This window comes from Hippoglossus hippoglossus, chromosome 7, assembly GCF_009819705.1.
Source record: "Hippoglossus hippoglossus isolate fHipHip1 chromosome 7, fHipHip1.pri, whole genome shotgun sequence".
Classification (NCBI taxonomy): Eukaryota; Metazoa; Chordata; class Actinopteri; order Pleuronectiformes; family Pleuronectidae; genus Hippoglossus; species Hippoglossus hippoglossus.
In genome coordinates this window covers 12,090,617-12,110,625 of record NC_047157.1, presented here as the reverse complement: position 1 = coordinate 12,110,625, position 20,009 = coordinate 12,090,617, and the positions used below count along the sequence as shown (strand labels likewise).

General features: G+C 42.9%; 1 protein-coding gene across 3 annotated transcripts in view; it reads left to right on the top strand.

The window, feature by feature from the left end:
- The window catches only part of LOC117764109 (forkhead box protein J3-like), a 58,745-nt gene that overhangs the window by 7,430 nt on the left and 31,306 nt on the right, over positions 1-20,009 (top strand). For 2 of the 3 annotated variants that reach the window (XM_034589610.1, XM_034589612.1), the window contains exons 2-4: positions 3,016-3,139; positions 3,440-3,936; positions 18,812-18,886. In XM_034589610.1, the coding sequence (XP_034445501.1) occupies positions 3,574-3,936; positions 18,812-18,886 (438 nt within the window). In that variant the 5' untranslated portion in view covers positions 3,016-3,139; positions 3,440-3,573. The remainder of the gene's footprint in view (positions 1-3,015; positions 3,140-3,439; positions 3,937-18,811; positions 18,887-20,009) is intronic. The other variant, XM_034589611.1, reaches the window with a different exon arrangement.

The window sequence follows — 20,009 nt, the reverse complement described above, 5'->3', positions numbered from 1 at the left end:
GCAGGCACCTATTTAGAATTTTAATTGCTGTCATAACATCAGTTAGCTAGAATGACACTCAGAGTGCTACCTCAGCCAAGTCCCTATAAATGTAATCCTCTGGAGGATTCAACACAAGCGAATGGGCGTGTTGATGACGGTTCTAACTCGCACCACACGGTTCTACAAAAAAAATAAAGAGAATACAAATATCGCAGGATGGAAAAGAGGTGCCATACACATAGAGGACGCCAACGAAAACGTCTGGCAAGATGATGAGATTCAAGAGTTTCTGGTGATTCAGGCAGACGCCACTTTCAAGATTCTATTTATTGTCATACACATAAAAAACAAAATTTTGTGTCTCACAAGCATGAACAGTGCAATCAAAAATAGGAAAAGACAGCAAAACATGATATTTAAAAGATTATTAAAACCAATGTTAAAGGAAGGAGTATATTGAAATTCTTATACACATTCATATGTTAGTTGCATTGTCCCTTTCAAAGTGCAAATAGGCAACACAAACCGACACACAGACTGGGGTGAAAACATACCCTTCTTGGCGGAGGTAATTATAAAAAGGGACATAATTTAATGAATGGGTGGAAAAAACAACAACAACATACAGTTTGGATGTTTAAATCCATAGTAGATAAAATCCTAACATTGTACAATTTGCTGTATTGTAACATCAAGGCGCTAACTCCTTGAAGTGGCTGAAAAGTGATTTCTAATGACATACCACTTCTGATACTGTTGTTATGCTGGAGTATGATGTCGTCATCTCTAGGCTACGTAAGTGGAGTATGACGACAGACCGCATGGATGCTTCCAGTCCTATTTAATTTGCCTGACATGTACAACGTGAAGTGAACGAACATCAGCACAGACTAAAATACACAGATGACATTGTATATAGGCCTATCGCTGTTTCTGTATACTCTGATAACCATGAACAACTACCAGACAGAAATAAACAGCCTTTTCCGGAAAAGACTTCAAGCCCTCAGTTTAGAGATCTATGCATATAGTACAATGGATTCCTGTAGAAAACTGATTGCCCTAAGATAAGAAGTGGTATACTACAAGCTGTCTTCCCTGCAGTCATAATTTTTCTCCCCTGATACCACTCGGGCCTCTGAGGCTGATACGAAACACAGCAGACACCAGAAACAAAAGAGACTGTGGCGAGGTTAGCCCAGTCACTGTGGGACCAGTTGACTGAGTCGACTAGGTAATTGGTTGCGTCTACCCGCCCAGCGGGGCTCCTATCCCCAGAAGCCGAAGTCAAGCTCCTCCTCTTCTTTCTCTGCTCTGTTCTATTACTCATCATCCCAACGGCTCGCCAGGCTACCAGTGCAAAGCTACACCGTGCCGCCATGCAGCCAGCCCACGCTTTCAAACTTCTCAACAAAAGCAGCCATGGCAGCACAGCAGGTTGGGGCTTGTGGCAGGATGATTTGCAGCTTGTGCCTCCTTTTTAATGAGGGGAAAATAAGTACTTGTTGTTCTGTGTCTTGTGTGTCACCACCCCCATCCCCAACTACCCACCACCACTACAACGAGCAATGTTACCTTCCCTTTAGCTAAAAACAAAGGTGCACTAATTAAGATGGCTTCCTGGGATTTGGAAGAGGAGGGGGGGGGGGGTTTGGTGTGGTTTCTCCCACAGTGGCAGGGCCTTGAGGAGGAGATGGGGGGTGATGTTGTGAAATGGGCCTCATTGGGTATGTCTCTTCTCTCGATTCCTCTTCCTTTCCTGTAGTCCCACTCCCTGGCTTGTTTGGCTTGATGAGTCTGCTGCTAGAAATTTGTTTTTTTCTACTTGTAATTAAGCAAGGTTTTTCTCTTTTTACAGTAGCGCATTTTTTCCCTTCTTTCTTTTCATCCTGGTGTACTGGACTCTCCAGGGGAATTTGTGGAAAGAGAGACAGTGAAGGGGGGGGGGGGGGGGGGGGGGGTTGTTCCTCCTGGTAAGCAGACTCATTGATGTTCTCCCACCTTGATTATATACAGTGAGCATGAATGGAAAATGCGTGGGCCAATAGGCTCTTTGTTGTTCAAGGACACCCGAAGGTTACTGCATGCGATGATAGATGTAGGTTTAGATGTAGATTTCTCTTTAGGGTGAGGCTAAAATCATCCAGTTATTTTTAACTGTTCACTTACCTTCACCCTCACTTTGTCTTGAGGCTTTAGCAAAACTCATCGGTTTACCTGCTTTTCCTAGAATGTATTATGTTCTTTGTCTTCTGGAAGCACTGGCCACTAAAGGAGTGCAATTTTCTTTGTGTGGTACAAACATCTTCTCTCCAGTGATGAGTAACATTTACACGACTTTCTCAGCCCAGTAGTGACAAATGTACAAATGTTCTGTGACTGACTGAAGCACAAGAACAATTGGTGAGTAATTTCTCTCACCAAAACTCCCAATTGTCTTTGTTTTGTCCCGAGTTTGCAATTGCAAATAAAAAGTTGTTCCGACAAGTTACACAAGTTCAGCGCCAATCTAAAAATAGCTGCCAATTGATGTTCAGGCTTCTTGAGTCTCTTCATTGTTTGTGTCTGTCTGTGAAGGATGCGAGTGTGTGTGTGTGTGTGTGTGTGTGTGTGTGTGTGTGGGGGGGGGGGGGTATATTGGGGTGAACTAGACGTTGGGAGTCAGAGAATGGGAACATGGTGTTGGCGGGGGGGGGTTTACGCGGAGAGGGAAAGAGGACGAGTCTTTCAGCTCCTCCAGAGGGTTGGAATTCCTCTCGAGCTGTTCCCCCCATTTGGCAGGCACTTGTGAAAACAATTCCCCAGCTTTTAGTCACTCCGCAGATCCAATTGCCATTTCCACTTTGGAGGGAACGAGAGTGAGAGGCAATCCAGATAGACGGGGAACAGAGAGAGAAAGAGAGAAGAGTTTTAATCGGGTTGGACAGATGCCGAGGCCAGTTGAGCGGTTGTGTGATATTAATATCTCATGAAGGCAGTCTGGCAGAGCAAGCTCATCGTCTTGTGTGGTTTTTCTGTGTTTGTGTGTTGCAGCAGCGGCCATTGCAGTGGCTAAATGAAGAACTTGTGAACATGCACGAGGCAAGGACTCTACCTTTCACTTCGGTGACTTGCCCAGATGCGTTGGCCCAAAGAAAGATGGAAAGGAATGGGAAAAGTAAGACACTAAAACACATACCTCGTACCCCATACTGCCTCCCACTGTGTAATTAATGGAATAAAACAGTTTGATTCAACCTGCTTCTTATCCATAGCTCACATTGTAGATCATGTTATGTGCATTGTTAAAGATCAAGTGATGAACATGCCAAAATATTTACTTTTCCATTATGCAAAGCTAGACTGTGTGTGGAAAATAATGTGCAAGTTAACATCTGTGTGTTTCTGCCAAATCTGCTTTCTGCTCCTGCTAAAGAAGATGAATAGACGTAGTAAACAAACCTCCTGCTCCTTCCAGACTTGAGCCAAGGCTGCTGCACAGCACCCATTCAGTGAGCCAAAAGTAGATCCTGCACACGCCACGTTGCTGAGCCTTTCACCCGTCCTCCTTTTGACCCCACCCCCCCCCCCCCCAACCGACCTACAAACACCATGACCTCTGAGCTGGAGAGCAGCCTGACCTCAATGGACTGGCTCCCCCAGCTGAGCATGAGGGCAGCCATCCAGAAGGCGGACACGGGACACCACCTCAGCCACCATCACGGACACCACCACCTCCATGGTCACCATCACGGGCAAGGGCCTGGCAAAAAAAGCGTTCATCTGGAGCCAGGGACAACGCTGGACCAGGAGGAAGCTGCACAGCACAGAGATGGCAAACCGCCCTACAGCTACGCCAGTCTCATCACCTTCGCCATCAATGGCTCGCCGCGCAAACGGATGACCCTCAGTGAGATCTATCAGTGGATCTGTGACAACTTCCCCTACTACCGAGAGGCGGGCAGCGGCTGGAAGGTAAGACGAGACCAACTATGTGATTTGGGTCTTACTCATTAGGTTTGGGTTCTGATAGCTGGTTCCACTGTGGGTCTGATTCCAGGATGACTTAAGAGATGTATTAACCAAAAACACAACACTGTCTTGTATCTCTCCTCACTATTTTATGTTAGGAAATGGCAATGTGCAAAACATTCATTATGCAGGCTTCCCTTTTTTTCATTGGTGTTGACCTCCAGTTTTGGAGGAGGTAGCTCATAATTAACTGAAAACTAAAGAAGATGTGCAAAATTGAATTGGTGAGCACAATTATTTCAATACTTCATCCTTCTCATCTTCATTTTCAAGTCTTAGCTACTCGTGATGGTTCTCTAACCTCCTACCCAACAAAAGCTGATTGTAGATCTCCATCGAATCTTTGAGTTAAGTTTTTAATCATTTTCAAATATTAAAAGCTCAACCTAGATTTGATAAAAGAAATCTTACCTCACGATGGATTTAAATTTGATAAAAAAGTAATCAAGCCCCTAACCCTGTTGCTCGTCCTCAAAATGCAATAATCAGATCCTGTGGTTGCCTCGAAGAGCACAGAAACCTTTTAGTGAACCAGGAATGATTGACAGGTGCATTTCGTCTCATTCAGACGACATTATTAAATCCTTATGTAAATGTAGCTATGCAAATCCTGGCTAATATGAGCAGAAAGGTGGCTGTGTTATTGGAGACAAATGAACAGATCCCTATGGATGTGTCTTGGGGATTCTCTACCTTATTAGTGAAGAAGGGGATGGATATAGTCCCTCCACTGACACATTGAAAAGGCTGTCTGCAAACTATCACCCTATTCATCTCTCTGAGAGCGGGAACATTTTTCTTCTTCTCTCATTATTTCTCACTCTTTCACTCTCTATCTTCATCTCCCAAGCACTTGCACTCCACCACCACCACCACCACCACCACCAGCAGCTCCCCCCGCATCTCTCCTTCACTCTCTTAGTCACTCACTCCTCTCCTCTCTTCTTCTTTCCCTTTTCATGAACCTGCGTTTGTTCCCCTGTCTATAATCTTCAACGCAGCATTCCCTAAGCAGAGATGCACGCCAGAAATGGAGACAAAAAGGTTATGATACAAGCCAGGTTGTGCTGGCAGAGCTCCTTTACCTGCATGTGGGATTCAATCAATTAGCTTTCTGAGAGACTATAGGGGTTATTTAGACCATTCAGGCTTTCCTTCACTACGGTTCCTGGCTGCCTTTTCCTTCTGGTTGTGTTTGGGTGCCAGGATGTGTTTGTTTCCCATAATTGTACCTTTATATTCAATGTTTGGTTGCATTCTAATAACAGTAAAGCACCACTCTGATGGCCTGGTGGTTTCACTTTCACATGTTCAGATACTATGATATCAGTGCAGGGAGTTCATTGCATGATACTTAACACAAAGTTGTCTTGCTTTCGACCTAAACTTGATTTATGCTTGCCGTTCCAGGACCAATTTCCGTTTTCATTTTGGCTGGTCGTTCACCTCCCAACTTTTTAACTTGACATGCACAGCGTGTCTATGACCCCAGCATCGAGATTCCCAGGTAGCTTCTGAAGGGAGATTGCTTGCACTGTTGCACCAGCATTCTGCTGGAAACTATGGAAAAAGACACGGTTGTCGAGGCAAAGAAGCGTTTGCAAGCTCACTGCTCCTCAAAGAAACAATTCAATGCCAAAACGGTTCTGGTTGTGTTTCTTCTTCATGGTCTTTTTCTGGTGGTGTGGTGGTATTTTTCTCATTGGCGACACCTATCATGTAGAATAGGACTCCAGAGAGTCACCGCACCTCAAGAGTGAGTATGAAAGGGAAAGATGTCATGTCTATGCCATTGTGCACGCAATAACCAATCCGTTTAGCCTATCAGCGGCTGTAGTCACCCTGCTTATTAATCCAGAAATCGGTCTGTCTGTCTTTTCTTCTCTCGACAATTGTTCATCGGATCGACTTTAGACTTGGCGGGCTTATTTCCGAGGAACCCTGGAAGTGCAGTTGTTGACTGTGAAGTGTTTTTAGATGAGCTCATTTATTTACCATTTTATAATAGGATGACATCACAGCTTTTTGAGCTTTGTGAGTGAATAGCATCCAATACCCTCACCATGCTATTTTTGTTAAATCAAATGCAATGGCAAATTTTGTACAGGCAAAAATGTAGTAACTGCCATAACAATGCACAATATTTTTGTATTCGTAGATTTACACATTTTAAAAGATACTCGAAATCAGGCAAATTTAGTTTGTCTTAATTTCTATATTGAGATTGTTACATGGTATAATACAGTGTTGCACATTTGTGCGGCGAAGACTCATCTTCACAGCCACTGACCTGTTTATAAACTATAACAAATTGAACAATCTGCAGTATTTCAAGGTAAAGCTCCACTCACATTCCTGTAATTGTCCCTGATAAAAGGCTGCAGACGTTCTCTTCCTCGATGACCCGACCAAACACAGTAAACACAGTGGGGCTTGTTTAATACCAGCCATGGCCATCACGGGGAAAGTTACATAAGTCTGGTTCATTCCAGTTCAGGTGATTGCTGTCAGCTGCACACAGTGGGACGCAGGCACAGAGATTGTGTGGCTGCCATGTTCTGCAGACATGGTCGACTCACACATGCACACGTTGCAAGTACACTCTTTGAAATGTGTTTTCTAAATGTGAAGACTCAAGGCGAAGCACTTGAGCTTTTAGAAAACATCTCATACGTGGTATGGCGCGCGGCTTCCTTCACCCTCTGCCACACATACGCGTGCATGCACATACACACACACACAAGCTCGTACACCAGCAGAGACTCCCACTCAGGTAGGCAGTGTACGTGTGCAGTCTACAGATTACACACTGGGAGCTCAGCAGGAGAGGAGATGAGGGGGGAGACTGTCAGAGAGCAGAGGAGAGTTTTACAACCCAGCACACGCACTCCGTCTGCTCTGTATGATAATGTGAGAGTGCAGGAACAGCAGAGTTGAAACCAGGGCATCACAGACACACACACACAAATGCAGGCACGCACACACGTATACATCAGATTCCATCCTTAGAAATCACACACATTCGTACGCTGCTCGAACAACATAAGCTCGCTGCATGCGTCTCATCTACACACCAACACGGAGACGCGCGCACATGCAAGAACGCACACTTTCAAATGCATTTAACAGTGAATCTAGTTAGCTGTTATAATCATGTCGCTTTCCAAGCTCATGAGATTTCTGTGTCGTAGCCTGGTATGAATATGGAGAGCTCTTTTCATCTGAGAAGTAATGATGATGAAAAGTTTCCTCCGGAGCTGAGCAGGAGGTTTAGAATCTGTAACAAAAACAAAAAGTACCAAAATTAAACAGCACAAGCTTGCATAAGCTATTTGTGTACAGAGTTTGTTGACGCTTCTAAATTCATCTTGTGTAACATGCATGGATGGCATTTTTAAAGAAAAGCTGTAAACTAGATTGGAATGCAAACGGCGTTGCATCAGGCTGCGTCATTCTATTATATATATTTTTTTTCCATCTCTGGAATGGCGTTATCTCCCCTATGTTATCTTTTCAAACCTCTGCCTCTCTCTGTCAGTGTCCTACATTGTGCATCGCTCTACTTTCCCATGCCTCTGTAACATCTCCTCGCAGCCCCTTCACACCCACGTGTCCTTTTCACTTTAGGGACCACTTATACCACAACTCATAATGAGCATGCAGCGGGAGACCATGAGCCACTCGGGGGGGCCTCTCTTTCTTGCTCTCTGTCTGTTGTCTGTTGTTCTTTAGTTTGTAACAGTGAGTCATCTGTAATGTAATAAGGTTTTGGTGTTTTGAGAAGGACTGTAAAGATCTGACCTTGAGAACCTCCCCCTCAGTATTCTTTTAAAATTTGTCTTAATTCGTTTTTCTTTTATACCGTTTTAGTATTTTAAAGTGCACTCACATCTTAATTACCTCCGCCAAGGAGGTAATGTTTTTGTCTGTGCTTGTTTGTTTGTTTGATGGTTAGATGGATTACACAAAAACTATTGAACCGATTTCCATGAAAAGTTTGTGGAGGGGTGGGATATGGCCCAAGGAAGAAGTCATTAATTGGAGCGGATCTGAACAAATCCGATCCAGGAATTTCTTTTAATTTTGTTTTCAGTGTTTCCCATAGATTTCATTTACTCTATGCCGGTAGCGGGGGTGCACGCACATGCCCGAAGGTTGCTCTCATATGCAACAGATTGTGAGTGTCAGGTGCACAGACTGAAGAGTGAAAGACAAGATCTCATGTGAGAGAGAGAACTGCATTAAATGTCACTTGGGGGTATGTTTACAACTGCAGGTGAAACCATGAGGCCTGACTGTCTGCGTGGACCGTAACAACTTTATGGATGACACAGCTATACAATGCAGAAATGGTGCAAAAGTAACAGATCTCTAATGTTATCATGAGAAGTGGAAAAACATGTTTTAGTTTATTGTAAAAACTGTGGAAAGCAAAATTAGAATATAGCAGGCCACCACAGTCTAGATAATTGATGGTAAGCACTGCTCTGACATGGTGAGATAGGACATTAACCCTGGTGGAGGGATGCACCATCAGAGCACCCTTCTACTTCTAGCTCTGTTGTGCCATAGGTTGTTTTTCTGCTGATTTTTATGTTTTCCAGTATGGAGCATAACAAAGTTATTTTCTATTCTCTTTAGTTTTATTTTAATAGCAACAATTCTGGTACATTGGTTTGTTGCTTTTGTCAATTTAATGTCATTGTAAACAAAATATATTTGGGGTTTGGACGGGTGGTCGGCCGAAGCAAGCAATTTAAACATGTCACATTTGTTTCTGGCAGCTGGTGATGGTTATTTTTCACAAATTATTTTTACATTTTAAAAACTCACCAATTAAATGAATAAGTTATGTATATATTGATTTGTTCAGGTCTATGTTGCTCATTCTGAACATAATGATGGGTGATGCTGGTTGTTTAAATCTCGCCTCATCATTATATTGTTCACACACAAAGGATCTCTCATTATTTACAGCTTCAGAAATGAAGTCGAAGCCTGTACCTCCACCAAATGGTTTGCTGCAGCCTGTGCTGACTAACCTGATCTCTTGCGACCCCACCAGTCGCCTCAGGCTAGCTCCCATGCAGCCAGGCTAATTGCCTGCAAATTAGCTGGGCCTAATGTGATGTTGTAAAGGGCAGCACAACCGCGATGGCCTTTGGCCTTTGGCTGAACACAGACAATCACCTGATATGAATCAGCGCCGGGCCATTATTCTGGCTTCCATCCTCTCCTGCCTGCTCTGGGAGAGATCTGCGAGTGAGAGCAGTGGAGGTCGGCGCACAGTGTCAAGTGTACTCACATATGTGCAGGAAGGCTGTTGTCATTGGCTGCTGGGAGTCATTATTTGGCTGGAGCTGCACTGAGGCTCCTGAGCCCGTGTCTGTGGTGAAATTTCAGCTGTGACTCAGCTTTGAGACAGTCTGGAGAAGATCTGTAGAAAACAGTGTGCAGTGTGAGTCCATGTGTGTGTAGTCTGTACATGTGTGTGGCTCTGTGTACAGGTTGATGTCTTTGTTTGTGTGCTGGGTCAGACGTGTGTGTGCAGCTGCCTTCTTGTGTTTCCTTACGTCTCTGTAAGTCCATATTTGTGTTTTCGAGAGACATTTTAAAAGAGTCTGATAGTGGTGACTGGGAAAATGCCACAGCTGTCTGCTTTTTTTTTTTATTGAGTCTCACCTCTGGCTGTGTGTTTATTCCCTTGTCACTAAGTAACACATACAGAACAGCCACATGCACCCCAGCATTCCCAGTTTTCATGTAAAGTCAACCAGTCTGTTGTCCAGATGTGTGTATCCAGGCCTGAAGGTCAAAGTCTCCCTTTTGACATAATGGTAGAAATGCATAGTACATAACACATATGATATATAGGTTTGTTGTAATTCATATTAAACCTTTTTCCAGATATGTTTGGGCAATGTGCCTTCATTGATAGGACAGTGTAAGATTGAAGTGGGGAGAGAGAGCAGGGAAGGCAGCAAAGGGCCGGGTCGGAGCTGAACCTGCGGCAGCTGCAGGAGGACTCAAGCCTCTGTAAATTAAACCTAATCATAATAAAACTTTGCTATAAAATATATTTGATACTTTGCTATTAGAGCTGATAGTTGATTGTGAGTTTAATAAAACTGTAGAAAGTGAAATAAGTCACAAACTGTAACCTTTGCCAGGTTGCAGTTTCAGTCTCAGTCTCAGTCTCAGTCTCAGTCTCAGTTTCAAGTTTATTTATGTCATTCCAGCCATAGTTTTAAAATGTACAGTGGAACAGAATTGGTTTTATCAGGCCCTGTGTCCCCTTTGAAAAACTTAAAAGACATTACAAAAAAGCAGCAGTTTTAAAAACAAGTGCCAACAAGTGCAGATTTAAAATAATTCAAAAAAATAGATGATAATAATAGGCATAGTGAAAAGTAGAGGTAGCTTTTTTTGACTCTGCAAATTCATTTACTCTAATGCAGGTTTACTGTCGCTTCCCACTACAGTTCCAAAGTGTGTGTTCCAACGATAAACACACATTCTTGCATTTTAGAAAATTTATAAAGTAACTATTATAAATATAAATAAGTGTATAAGCAAGGCACATTTATTTGTAGATAGATCCTGAACCGGCTTATTGTTCACATTTACTGTGTCACAGTACAAAGCCATTCAAACATGATCAAACCTAAGTATTTTATGAACAGACATTCAGATACTGGTCTTCATGCTCTTCATGACCTGTAAATGAAATTGTATCATGAATCATTTCTTTTAATGTGTTTTTAACACATTAAAGAATTACTGAACCAAAACAAGTAGTGAAATTCATTATACTGCATGCTCTGTGTTACAGAGCATATTCTTGGTGATTAGGGAAATCAGAATATGAATGAGACACAAGTTGCCACACTCACCAATAAGTCACCAGATCTAATTATCTCGTCCCTTTAAACCCTCTGACAACAGTATACCAGACTTTTCCTGGAATCATTTTAGAGAAAGGATCCAAAAACAGACATTTTATCCACTTTCCTCATCAATGGACTGAGGCCTTCACGCAAAATAATACAACACAAGTCATACTTTCACTTCTGTTACATGAAAACATCCTGGGATACATGAGCCAATATATACAGCCTGCAACATATTATTATTATTTTTTCAATTTTTCTAATTAAATCTAATTAAACTTGTATGTGAAACACTGCTAGAGCTTTTAATTACATACTAATCACTAATAGCAGTCTCAGTATTAAATTCTTAATTAAAAGCAAGGACTTTCTCTTGCTATCTCCTGGAGGATTTGGCACCCATCCAGCAACACATTTCCCTCTCTAACCAGCCAGGCCTGTAGCACTCTCCATATGGCTAATAATAGGCTTAAGGCTGGTTTCCCTAGCTCTCTGGAATGCAATAATTATACCACAGAATGAGCTTATTCGCTAGTCCCAAGGTTCACATGCAGCAAAGAGACACGGGCCTGTCTTTTGTCAGACCTTAAATAACATCAGAGTATTTCATAGAGCATTAGAGGAATCTGTAGATGTTTCTTTTGTCCTGGTTTGAAACATGTAGATGCCACGATCAAGTGTGTGTGGGGATATTTCTAAGACACTATAGCTGCTTTCAGACAGATGTGCACTGAACTTTGGACATTTTCCAGAGATTTACGGAGGAGAACTATGTGAGAACTCAAATGTCGGAGTCAGGTGTTCCGGACATTTTCCTAAACGTATCCTGACACCCCCCTAGTAAAATGCCCGGGAAATGTGGAGGGAGCCCATGTGAGCATACGACAGGAAAATGTTTGGAGAAATTTAGCTTTTCAGCTTTTCATTAATCTAACTTAAAGATTGCTTTGATACAGTAAACACAGCTAAAACATGTCTTGTCTGTGGTGGTGCTGTAAACATGCACACACATATTCACAGTACAGGTGTACATGGGCAGGTACACACACCTGCCTACATACATGTTGGTTCATGTGCATGCTCAAGCAAAACTGATGCATACACAAAGAACTCACACCAGTGTATAAACACACACACACATACACACACACACACACCTCTCGTCTTATAGTTGACTTGTGTGAAGTAGTTCAGCGAGGGAGTGAGGAGGGCGGGGGAAGGGTCCATCAAATGAAATGAATATGTATTAGATGGGGTTTGAAGTATAGTGACTTGTATCCAACCCCGTATTCTCGGGGAGCGTCTGTCACTCCGTCACCATCAGGATATAATAAGGAGTCTCAATGATGCTCAGAACCCAGGGGACGTTCACATCTGAGACACCTGTCCGTATGTGCGCGTTTACCTCCGCACTCCCTCTTCCAGCTGACTCCAGCTCTTTTTCTTTGTGCCTCCCTGCACCCTCCCTCCTCCTCCTCGTCCTCCTCCTCCTCCTCCTCCTCCTTACCTTTCAAACTTCCCCACATTTCACCCTCCTCATGCACTGTATGGGTTCAGCGGAAAGTTAGCGAAATCTCTACCCCCTCTCTCTTTTCTCCAAATATCCCCTCCCGCTCTGTCTTCCATCCTTCTCTCCTTTCTCTGTTTCTCTATCTCTGGATCTGTCTGTGGGCGCACAAGGACTACCTCTGTGACACCACAATACTTTCATCCTGAAGGGCATGGGAGAGACTCTCCTGAATACTGCTGCGTAGGTGTGCATTTGTTTGTCTGTGTGTATGTCAGACACATCAGCGATCGATAGGTTAATTCTCTGGCCAGCAAACCCTTTGACCCCTGTCTCCCCGCAGAGACACAGTTGAGCAGGGGTCTCAGCGGGATTCACACCACCACAGAGATTAAGGCTTGTTTTCTTACCTCGTTAACTAGAGGCTCCCGTTACTGCTTATCAAGCCAAATCAGTGAATTTACTGGCAAACAAAAACTTTAACATCCACAGTATTGACATCTTTACATAAAGGCTGTGGTGGTAATTTTAGTATAATTTGCATTCTTACCACTAAGGAGGTTATATTTTGGTCTGTGTGTGTGTGTGTCAGCCTATAAATTAGCAGGATTATGCAAAAACTACTGGACAGATTATTTGAAACTTGGTGGAAGGATGTGAAATGCGTCAGGGAAGAATACATTTTTTGTGAGGATCTGGACCAGGGAAGTGTTTCTTTCTATAACCTTGCAAGATTGGAGTTTTTCTATATTTTCTTTGATGTCTCAAATAATAATTCATGGAACTTAATGAAAAAAATACACATGTTTAGCGGACTGATATTTATGAGTGTGTGCAATTTGGTGAAGCTCCCAAAACAAATATGGATCTAGTGAAATTAAATGTGGTTTCATAAGATGTCTTCTACGTCTTTGGCTCGTTTTCTTCATCCTTAGATATTTGCCATCTTTTTTTTTTGTTATTTTTGTTTTGCTTCTCATCACACCCACTCACTAGCGGCAAATCCTCTGGAGGATCCCCTGCTGTTTTCTCACGTGGGCTCATTCTGACATTATCTGGAGATTTTTCCATGTGGCTGCAGGAGAAACTCCGCAGAATGTCTGGAACAATTGACGACTGCATTCTCTCATACGGCTCCTCTGGATAATTTTAGGAGATTGTCTGCAGTTCAGTGCATGTCTGAAAGTATACTGACTCACTGATTACTTTTAACTGATTATTGTACTTAATATTGAAAGCAGCAGTTAGTGAAGCCCAACACACCCTGCAGACTTTTCATAATAAAAGCCTTCCAGGCCACAGAGAGAGCTTGTTCCCTGTGAACAGCTGGGGAGGTGGGTTAATGTGAATCAGGTGGAGGAAGTGTTGAGTTTGCATTACAGGTGCCGAGCGGAAAACGGGGCGGTTTCTTACTTTATCAAATCTATTATGTAATAGCTGAGGTTACGTGGGAGTCGCTGTTGACTTTTTGACTTTTCTCATTGCGATGCACATAGTCTTACACCTTTGAACCTCAGTCACCTTACATGTCCTGTGCTGAAATGAGTCACACTGTGACCTCTGGAAGATTAGCCACGCAAAAAAACATCCTCCCACCAAGAAGCTCTGTGCGACTTGGGGTGTACGTTTCCAGAGCGCCCAGCTTCACCAACCAACCATTTCACTGTCATCAATTCTATTTTGAGTTGAAAGTGTTTTGGCCTCACTCATGATACATCACTTCTCAAGACGGTTTAATTTAGTTTTGAGGAAATGTCACCTCCTGTTGCCCCTTTGTGTTTAACTCTGCTGCCATGACCCAGATATTCCAAACCTACCCACTTATGTAACTTCACTCTTCCCCTGTGTGAAGATATACACACACACATACACACACACGCCCACACATACATACACACACACCTCAACCCAAAAGCATGTTTCCAAAACCTGACTTTTTGTCACACATCACATTATATCACATTGCATTTAGTCAGAAAGTCATCCATGCTTATCAAGTCCACCTTATGTAACTAACCTCCTTAAGTCCACGATGCTGCACCCTATGTTAAGCAGAGGCAGCTGCATCCACTACCACTCACACACAATATATAGTGTATATACCACACATACACACATATCTATCATCATTATTATTATTAACTGCACACCTTAGAGTAGATTGTACAATAGATGGAGGCATGTGCATTCTAATCTTCACTCAATATGATATACACAGTGTATTCATGCATACACACACACACACACAGCAGATTTTTGTATTACAATAACTAATTTCAAAATGATTTTTGAGAATGATTCAATTGAAACACAAGAAATAATGATTAATACATTTTTATGTTATTGCCAAGACAGTGTCAGAAATGAATACATTTATTTTCATTTTAACATGACTGCTATGAATCATACCATTTTCTAACATCTGTTATTATCACATATTCAGTTCAATACATAAATGTTTACTTTTCAGATCTAACCTGTTTTAAACATTTTGACATGTTTGATATCTTTTGGGCTGAGCTTTAGTTTCAGCTTTAAAGACCAAATCTTTGTGTACAAAACCCGACAGTGTCAGAAAAACCCAATCACGTCGATACTGCCAATAGCTTGTCTGAACCGCTGCGTTTAGAGAAAGCCAACAGCGATTAACTGTATTTACAGACAATTTCCTGCTGTGGAAACGATGACTGTTTATGTTGTGTTTTTTATTTCGATGCCAAAGATATGGGGATAAACCACCAGTCCTCTTCACTGTCTTTCCTACGTTTCGCAAACACACAGAGACACACTCGCACACGATGCTGGTGACTGTGTGATCTATCAGATGCTGGGCAGGAATGGCATGGCCCCGGCCCGGCCCAGTAAGCTCATTAATCAGGCAGGGAGAGGAGTGGGTGGAAGGAGGACACAGCAGTGGATCTCATTATTTTACTTCACAGCACTGCTAATCAGTACATTTATTGATGATGACCATTCCCATTCAGTAAGAGGAGATTACTGTTTTCTGTAACATGTAGGGAAGACGGCAGTCGCACTTAAGCATCAACGTGAACAATATGTGCTCTCCGGGTGGAAAGATGTTCTCCCATCTCACTACGCATTTATACAAACAAAGACGCTGTCTCACACACACACACACACACACACACACACACACACACACACACACACACACACACACACACACACACACACACACACACACACACAAAAAGATGCACACACACATACATACACGCATGTCCTTGCAACTATCTCAGCGGTGAAATTGTGTTTTTTGTTTTTGGTCCTTTCATGTCCAGCTTCTTGTCACTGGCAAGAAAAAAGAAGCAGTTTTTAAGTGTCATTGACCTTTTAAAAAATGTGTGGGTGGCTAACAGTGTGTGTGTGTGTGTGTGTCTGTGTGTGCATGTGCGTATATTGTGTACGGGACTTCATAGTACAAAGAGTCTGAAAGTACACAAATCTTAAATGGAATTAATTATGATAAAATATAGACTGGTAGGCAAAAATATTGTGGATATAGATTTTGCCTTGAAATGTGTATATGTTGATTTAATTCTGTCAGTAACTGATGGGTGATAATTGAAGCTTGAACAACATAATTACAGGAACATTTTGACAAGAAGCATTCATTGTTAATTTCCCTCTTATGAAACCAGTGACGGCAGAAAACATAAATATGAGGAATACCATGGTAACATGATATCCACGAGATGATGTTTCTCTCATATCAGAGAATATCAGATTTTCATGAAATATGGTAAAGACCTTCATGTTCCCTTCAGGTGGCACGGTGGTGCAGTGGTTAGCTGCAGTGTTCCTTACAGCAAGAAGGTGCCTCGCTCGAATCCCATTTCGGCCAGGCTCTCTTTGCCAGTTCGCATGTTCTCTGTGGGTTTTCTCAGGCTTCCGGGGTCTTTGTGTTCGGAGTTCGTATGCTCTCCCCATTTCTGAGTGGGTTTTCTCTGAGTACTCTGTCGTCCTCCCACAGTCCGAAGACATTTAAGACATGCAGATTACGGTTTGGTTAATTGGAGAATCTAAAATGGCCGTATTTGTAAATTGTTTGTCTCTGTATGTTGGCCCTGTGATTGGCTGGAGACCTGTCCATGGTGTAACCTGCTCACTCGCCTAATGGCTCCAGTGAATAAGGGCTAAATGGAATGGATGGATGAAAATACCCTTTGTTGTGGTGTCCTGGCTCGGTGACGACTTATATTCACTGTTGGAGCATCTACTGGAATTTGTTTTCAGTAAAACATCTTAAGGAAATTAATTTGATGTGAAAACGTGATGTTTAGTATCCTGACATTACCAGTGTATATCGTAAAGGGACTTATTCATGAGGAAAACAAGCTTCCTGTGCCCTAAACCCTCCTAGAAATAATACTTGTCTCCTGAGAGATTTTCAACTTTTCAGTGTACGGCTCAGCCTAAACAGAGAATACAAATGCATGAAAGGGAAAAATGGGTGCACTGCAAAGTCGGAAACATACAGGGTTGCAAGTCATGCACGGGTGTGTAAAAACAGCAAGAAGACGTGTGTAAATAAACAAACAGTCGGTAGAGGTGGAGGTAAAGTTAGACGGGCTCGCTGCCGAAGTGACGGGCGGACTCGGTGCTAATGATCCACCGCCACCTCCCGCAGGAAAGTTTTTGGAACAGATGGTTGCCTTTGTGTGCCAAGCTGGTGGCAGTCCTCCTATCCTTTCTCATCACAAGACTGTCACACGTTTCCTTGATGGACGGCCGCAAGCAGCCAGTGACCCGCTAAGTAGAGGAGCCGAAAACCGCCACAGCTTTTCTGGCGGGAGGAGCAGGGGCGAGGCAGAGGTGGACCCGGCTGTTATGGTATGGGAGAGACACAGAGAGAGAAAGAGAGAGAGAGAGAGAGCGAGATGGTGGTTGTAGGAGAAACAAAGCAAGTGTAGAGCAGTGGGAACACGGGAGAAGGAGAAGAGAAATTCCTCCCATCCCTCTGTCTTTCCCCTCCTCCTCCTCCCCAGTGGTATTAATTAACAGCAGCAGATGAGCAGAGAACGGGAGCCTGAAGGAGATCAGGTTCATGTCAGGTTAGCTCTCTCTCTCTCTCTCTCTCTCTCTCTCTCTCTCTCTCTCTCTCTCTCTCTCTCTCTCTCTCTCTCTCTCGCTCTCTCTCTCTCTACCCCTCTCTTTCTCTCCCTCTCATGCACACCACACACACACACTCACACAATAGGAGGTGTTACAAATCGTAGAAATGTCAGCTCGCCCTCATTATGGCCAGAACTATATTTGAAACAGAATTTCACAAAGCCCAGTTTAACACCCAGTCCTTGGGTGTTAAACTTTACCATTCACTTATTCAAATAATCCATTCAAAGCACAGAGAACACCAGTCAGAGTCCCCCCACAACCACTAACACTCACATCCACACCCTCACACGTCTGACAAATTAGTATAGGCCTCCTCCAAGTTAGCAGATGGGTATTTCTCATCACACTGATGTGTTTAAGAGCTCATTTGTCTGGTACGTTTGGTTTTAATTAGTTATTTAATATAATAAAAACAAGATTGACAGCTAAGACTGACTCACAATTGGTTGAGCACATGTATTAGCACGACCTCGCAGCCACGGCTCCACCCCCAGATTGTAACTGCGCAGACTCTGGCTTCAAATGTGCAACATAGCCGGGATATCTTTGGCGTCATTTCTTGATATTGGGAGAAAGTGAACACATGTTGTCTATTTTTTATAAAATTAGCAATGATTCCTAAGATGTTGTTGTCAAACCCTCATGACAAATGTAATTGAGGCTTGATATTTTACAGCTTAACCATAAATTATATTATAGATAACTATGAATAATAAAAGAAAACAACAACATGAATTAGGAAGATAAACATAAAATGCACATCCTTTCTGCAATGTTTGTTCTGTAAAAGTTTTTATACTGGTAAACACAAACGCCAAAACTGTCTGTTATAGGCTCATGTCAGTCAATGTAGATTTGCCCCAAACAAAAACTGCATACACAGTTAAAAATACTGATGAGCAGTTTAACCATGGTATTTGTAGCTTCTCAAACAGTTGAGACTGGAAAATGGGAAATATTAGAGAGAAGTAAAAAAAACTAAAACTAAATATAGTGTATAAGAAATATTTCTGACCCCTCAGATTTATCTCGTGACACCTCTGGGGATCCTGCCGCTTAGGTGAAGAGGACAGAATGTTTAGTTCATAAAGGCAAAGGGTCGTGTTGTTCCAGTGAAAACCATAGACTGGGACCAGAATCAGTTGATAGTAATGTCAGTGTAAATTTAATTTACTTGTTGGGAAAAAGGTTTTAATGGATTTACTCTGTAACAATTTTTTTGTCCTTTTCCTCCCCTTCCTCTCCCTCTGTTTTCTCACCGACTGCCTGTCACTCCCTGCAGAATTCTATACGACACAACCTGTCCTTGAACAAGTGTTTTCTCAAAGTGCCTCGCTCCAAAGACGACCCTGGAAAAGTAAGTATTTCCCAAACAATGTAATGCGACTGAAAAGCTCAGCATGAATTACGGTGTGATTCACAGAGAAAATGCAAACCTATTTCCGCGGACCTACAAATAAGGCAGAGGCTACAGCGATTACTTTTCACGTGTTCGCTCGCCCTCGTGCCGCATGTGTGCACACATTTGTGCGTAAGTGCACACGCGCACAGAGTGTCCGCACTTAAAAGCAATTTGTAGCTCCGTAGCTCGGGCTGTGCTGAATGCATAATGCTTCTTTCTTTATTTTCCGTGGCTCCTCTGATATTGATTCTGCCAAGTAATAATGTGACACCGGCAGTAATGAATAATATGTATATGTAGGTACACTCCTTCAGATGCGAGGACATTCACGCATCTGTTATACTGTATTACACACACACACACACACACACACACACACACACACACACACACACACACACACACACACACACACACACACACACACACAAACACAATCAGAGGACGTTTTTGATAGGTTTTACGTTTGATAACAACAATTTGTCAAGACCTTGTTTGTGCTGAATCGAAGGAATCGCTCGGACAGGGGAAAGTATATAATTACAGCTGATCAATGAAGCTTGTCCTTACAACACTTTTTAGCAAACGCTCAAATGTCTACATGTCAGGTCATCACACGGTTAACACGAGGAGCAATCCGCCAACAAAAAAAACTAATCGGCATGCTCCAAACTTTTTCATCGAGCTTTCTAAACTCATTTTGTTTGGGGTGGGGGTGCGGGGGTGTCTCCAGGCTGCGGGGATTTTGGAGCCATTGAAAAATGAATTAGGGGGAAGAAGGTTTAAATAATTCAAACAAAATCCTTGGGCTTGAGTGGAGGCCCATAGTCTGCCAAAGACAAAAAAAGCAGAGAGCGGGCTCCCCCTGATTAGACCGACTTGGACCTGACTCGCACCTTAACTCAGACCGTGGATCGAAGCGGTCGATACCTCGGCGGTGGAGTGAAGGGGGGGGGGGGGGGGGGGGGGGGGGGGGTCATCTGTGCCAAGTTGAACGTACATGCTCTGTTTGAAGCCGTAGAGAGAGGGGAGAAGCTAAATCATGCATGTGCTAACGTTAATTGGCTGTGTACTGTTC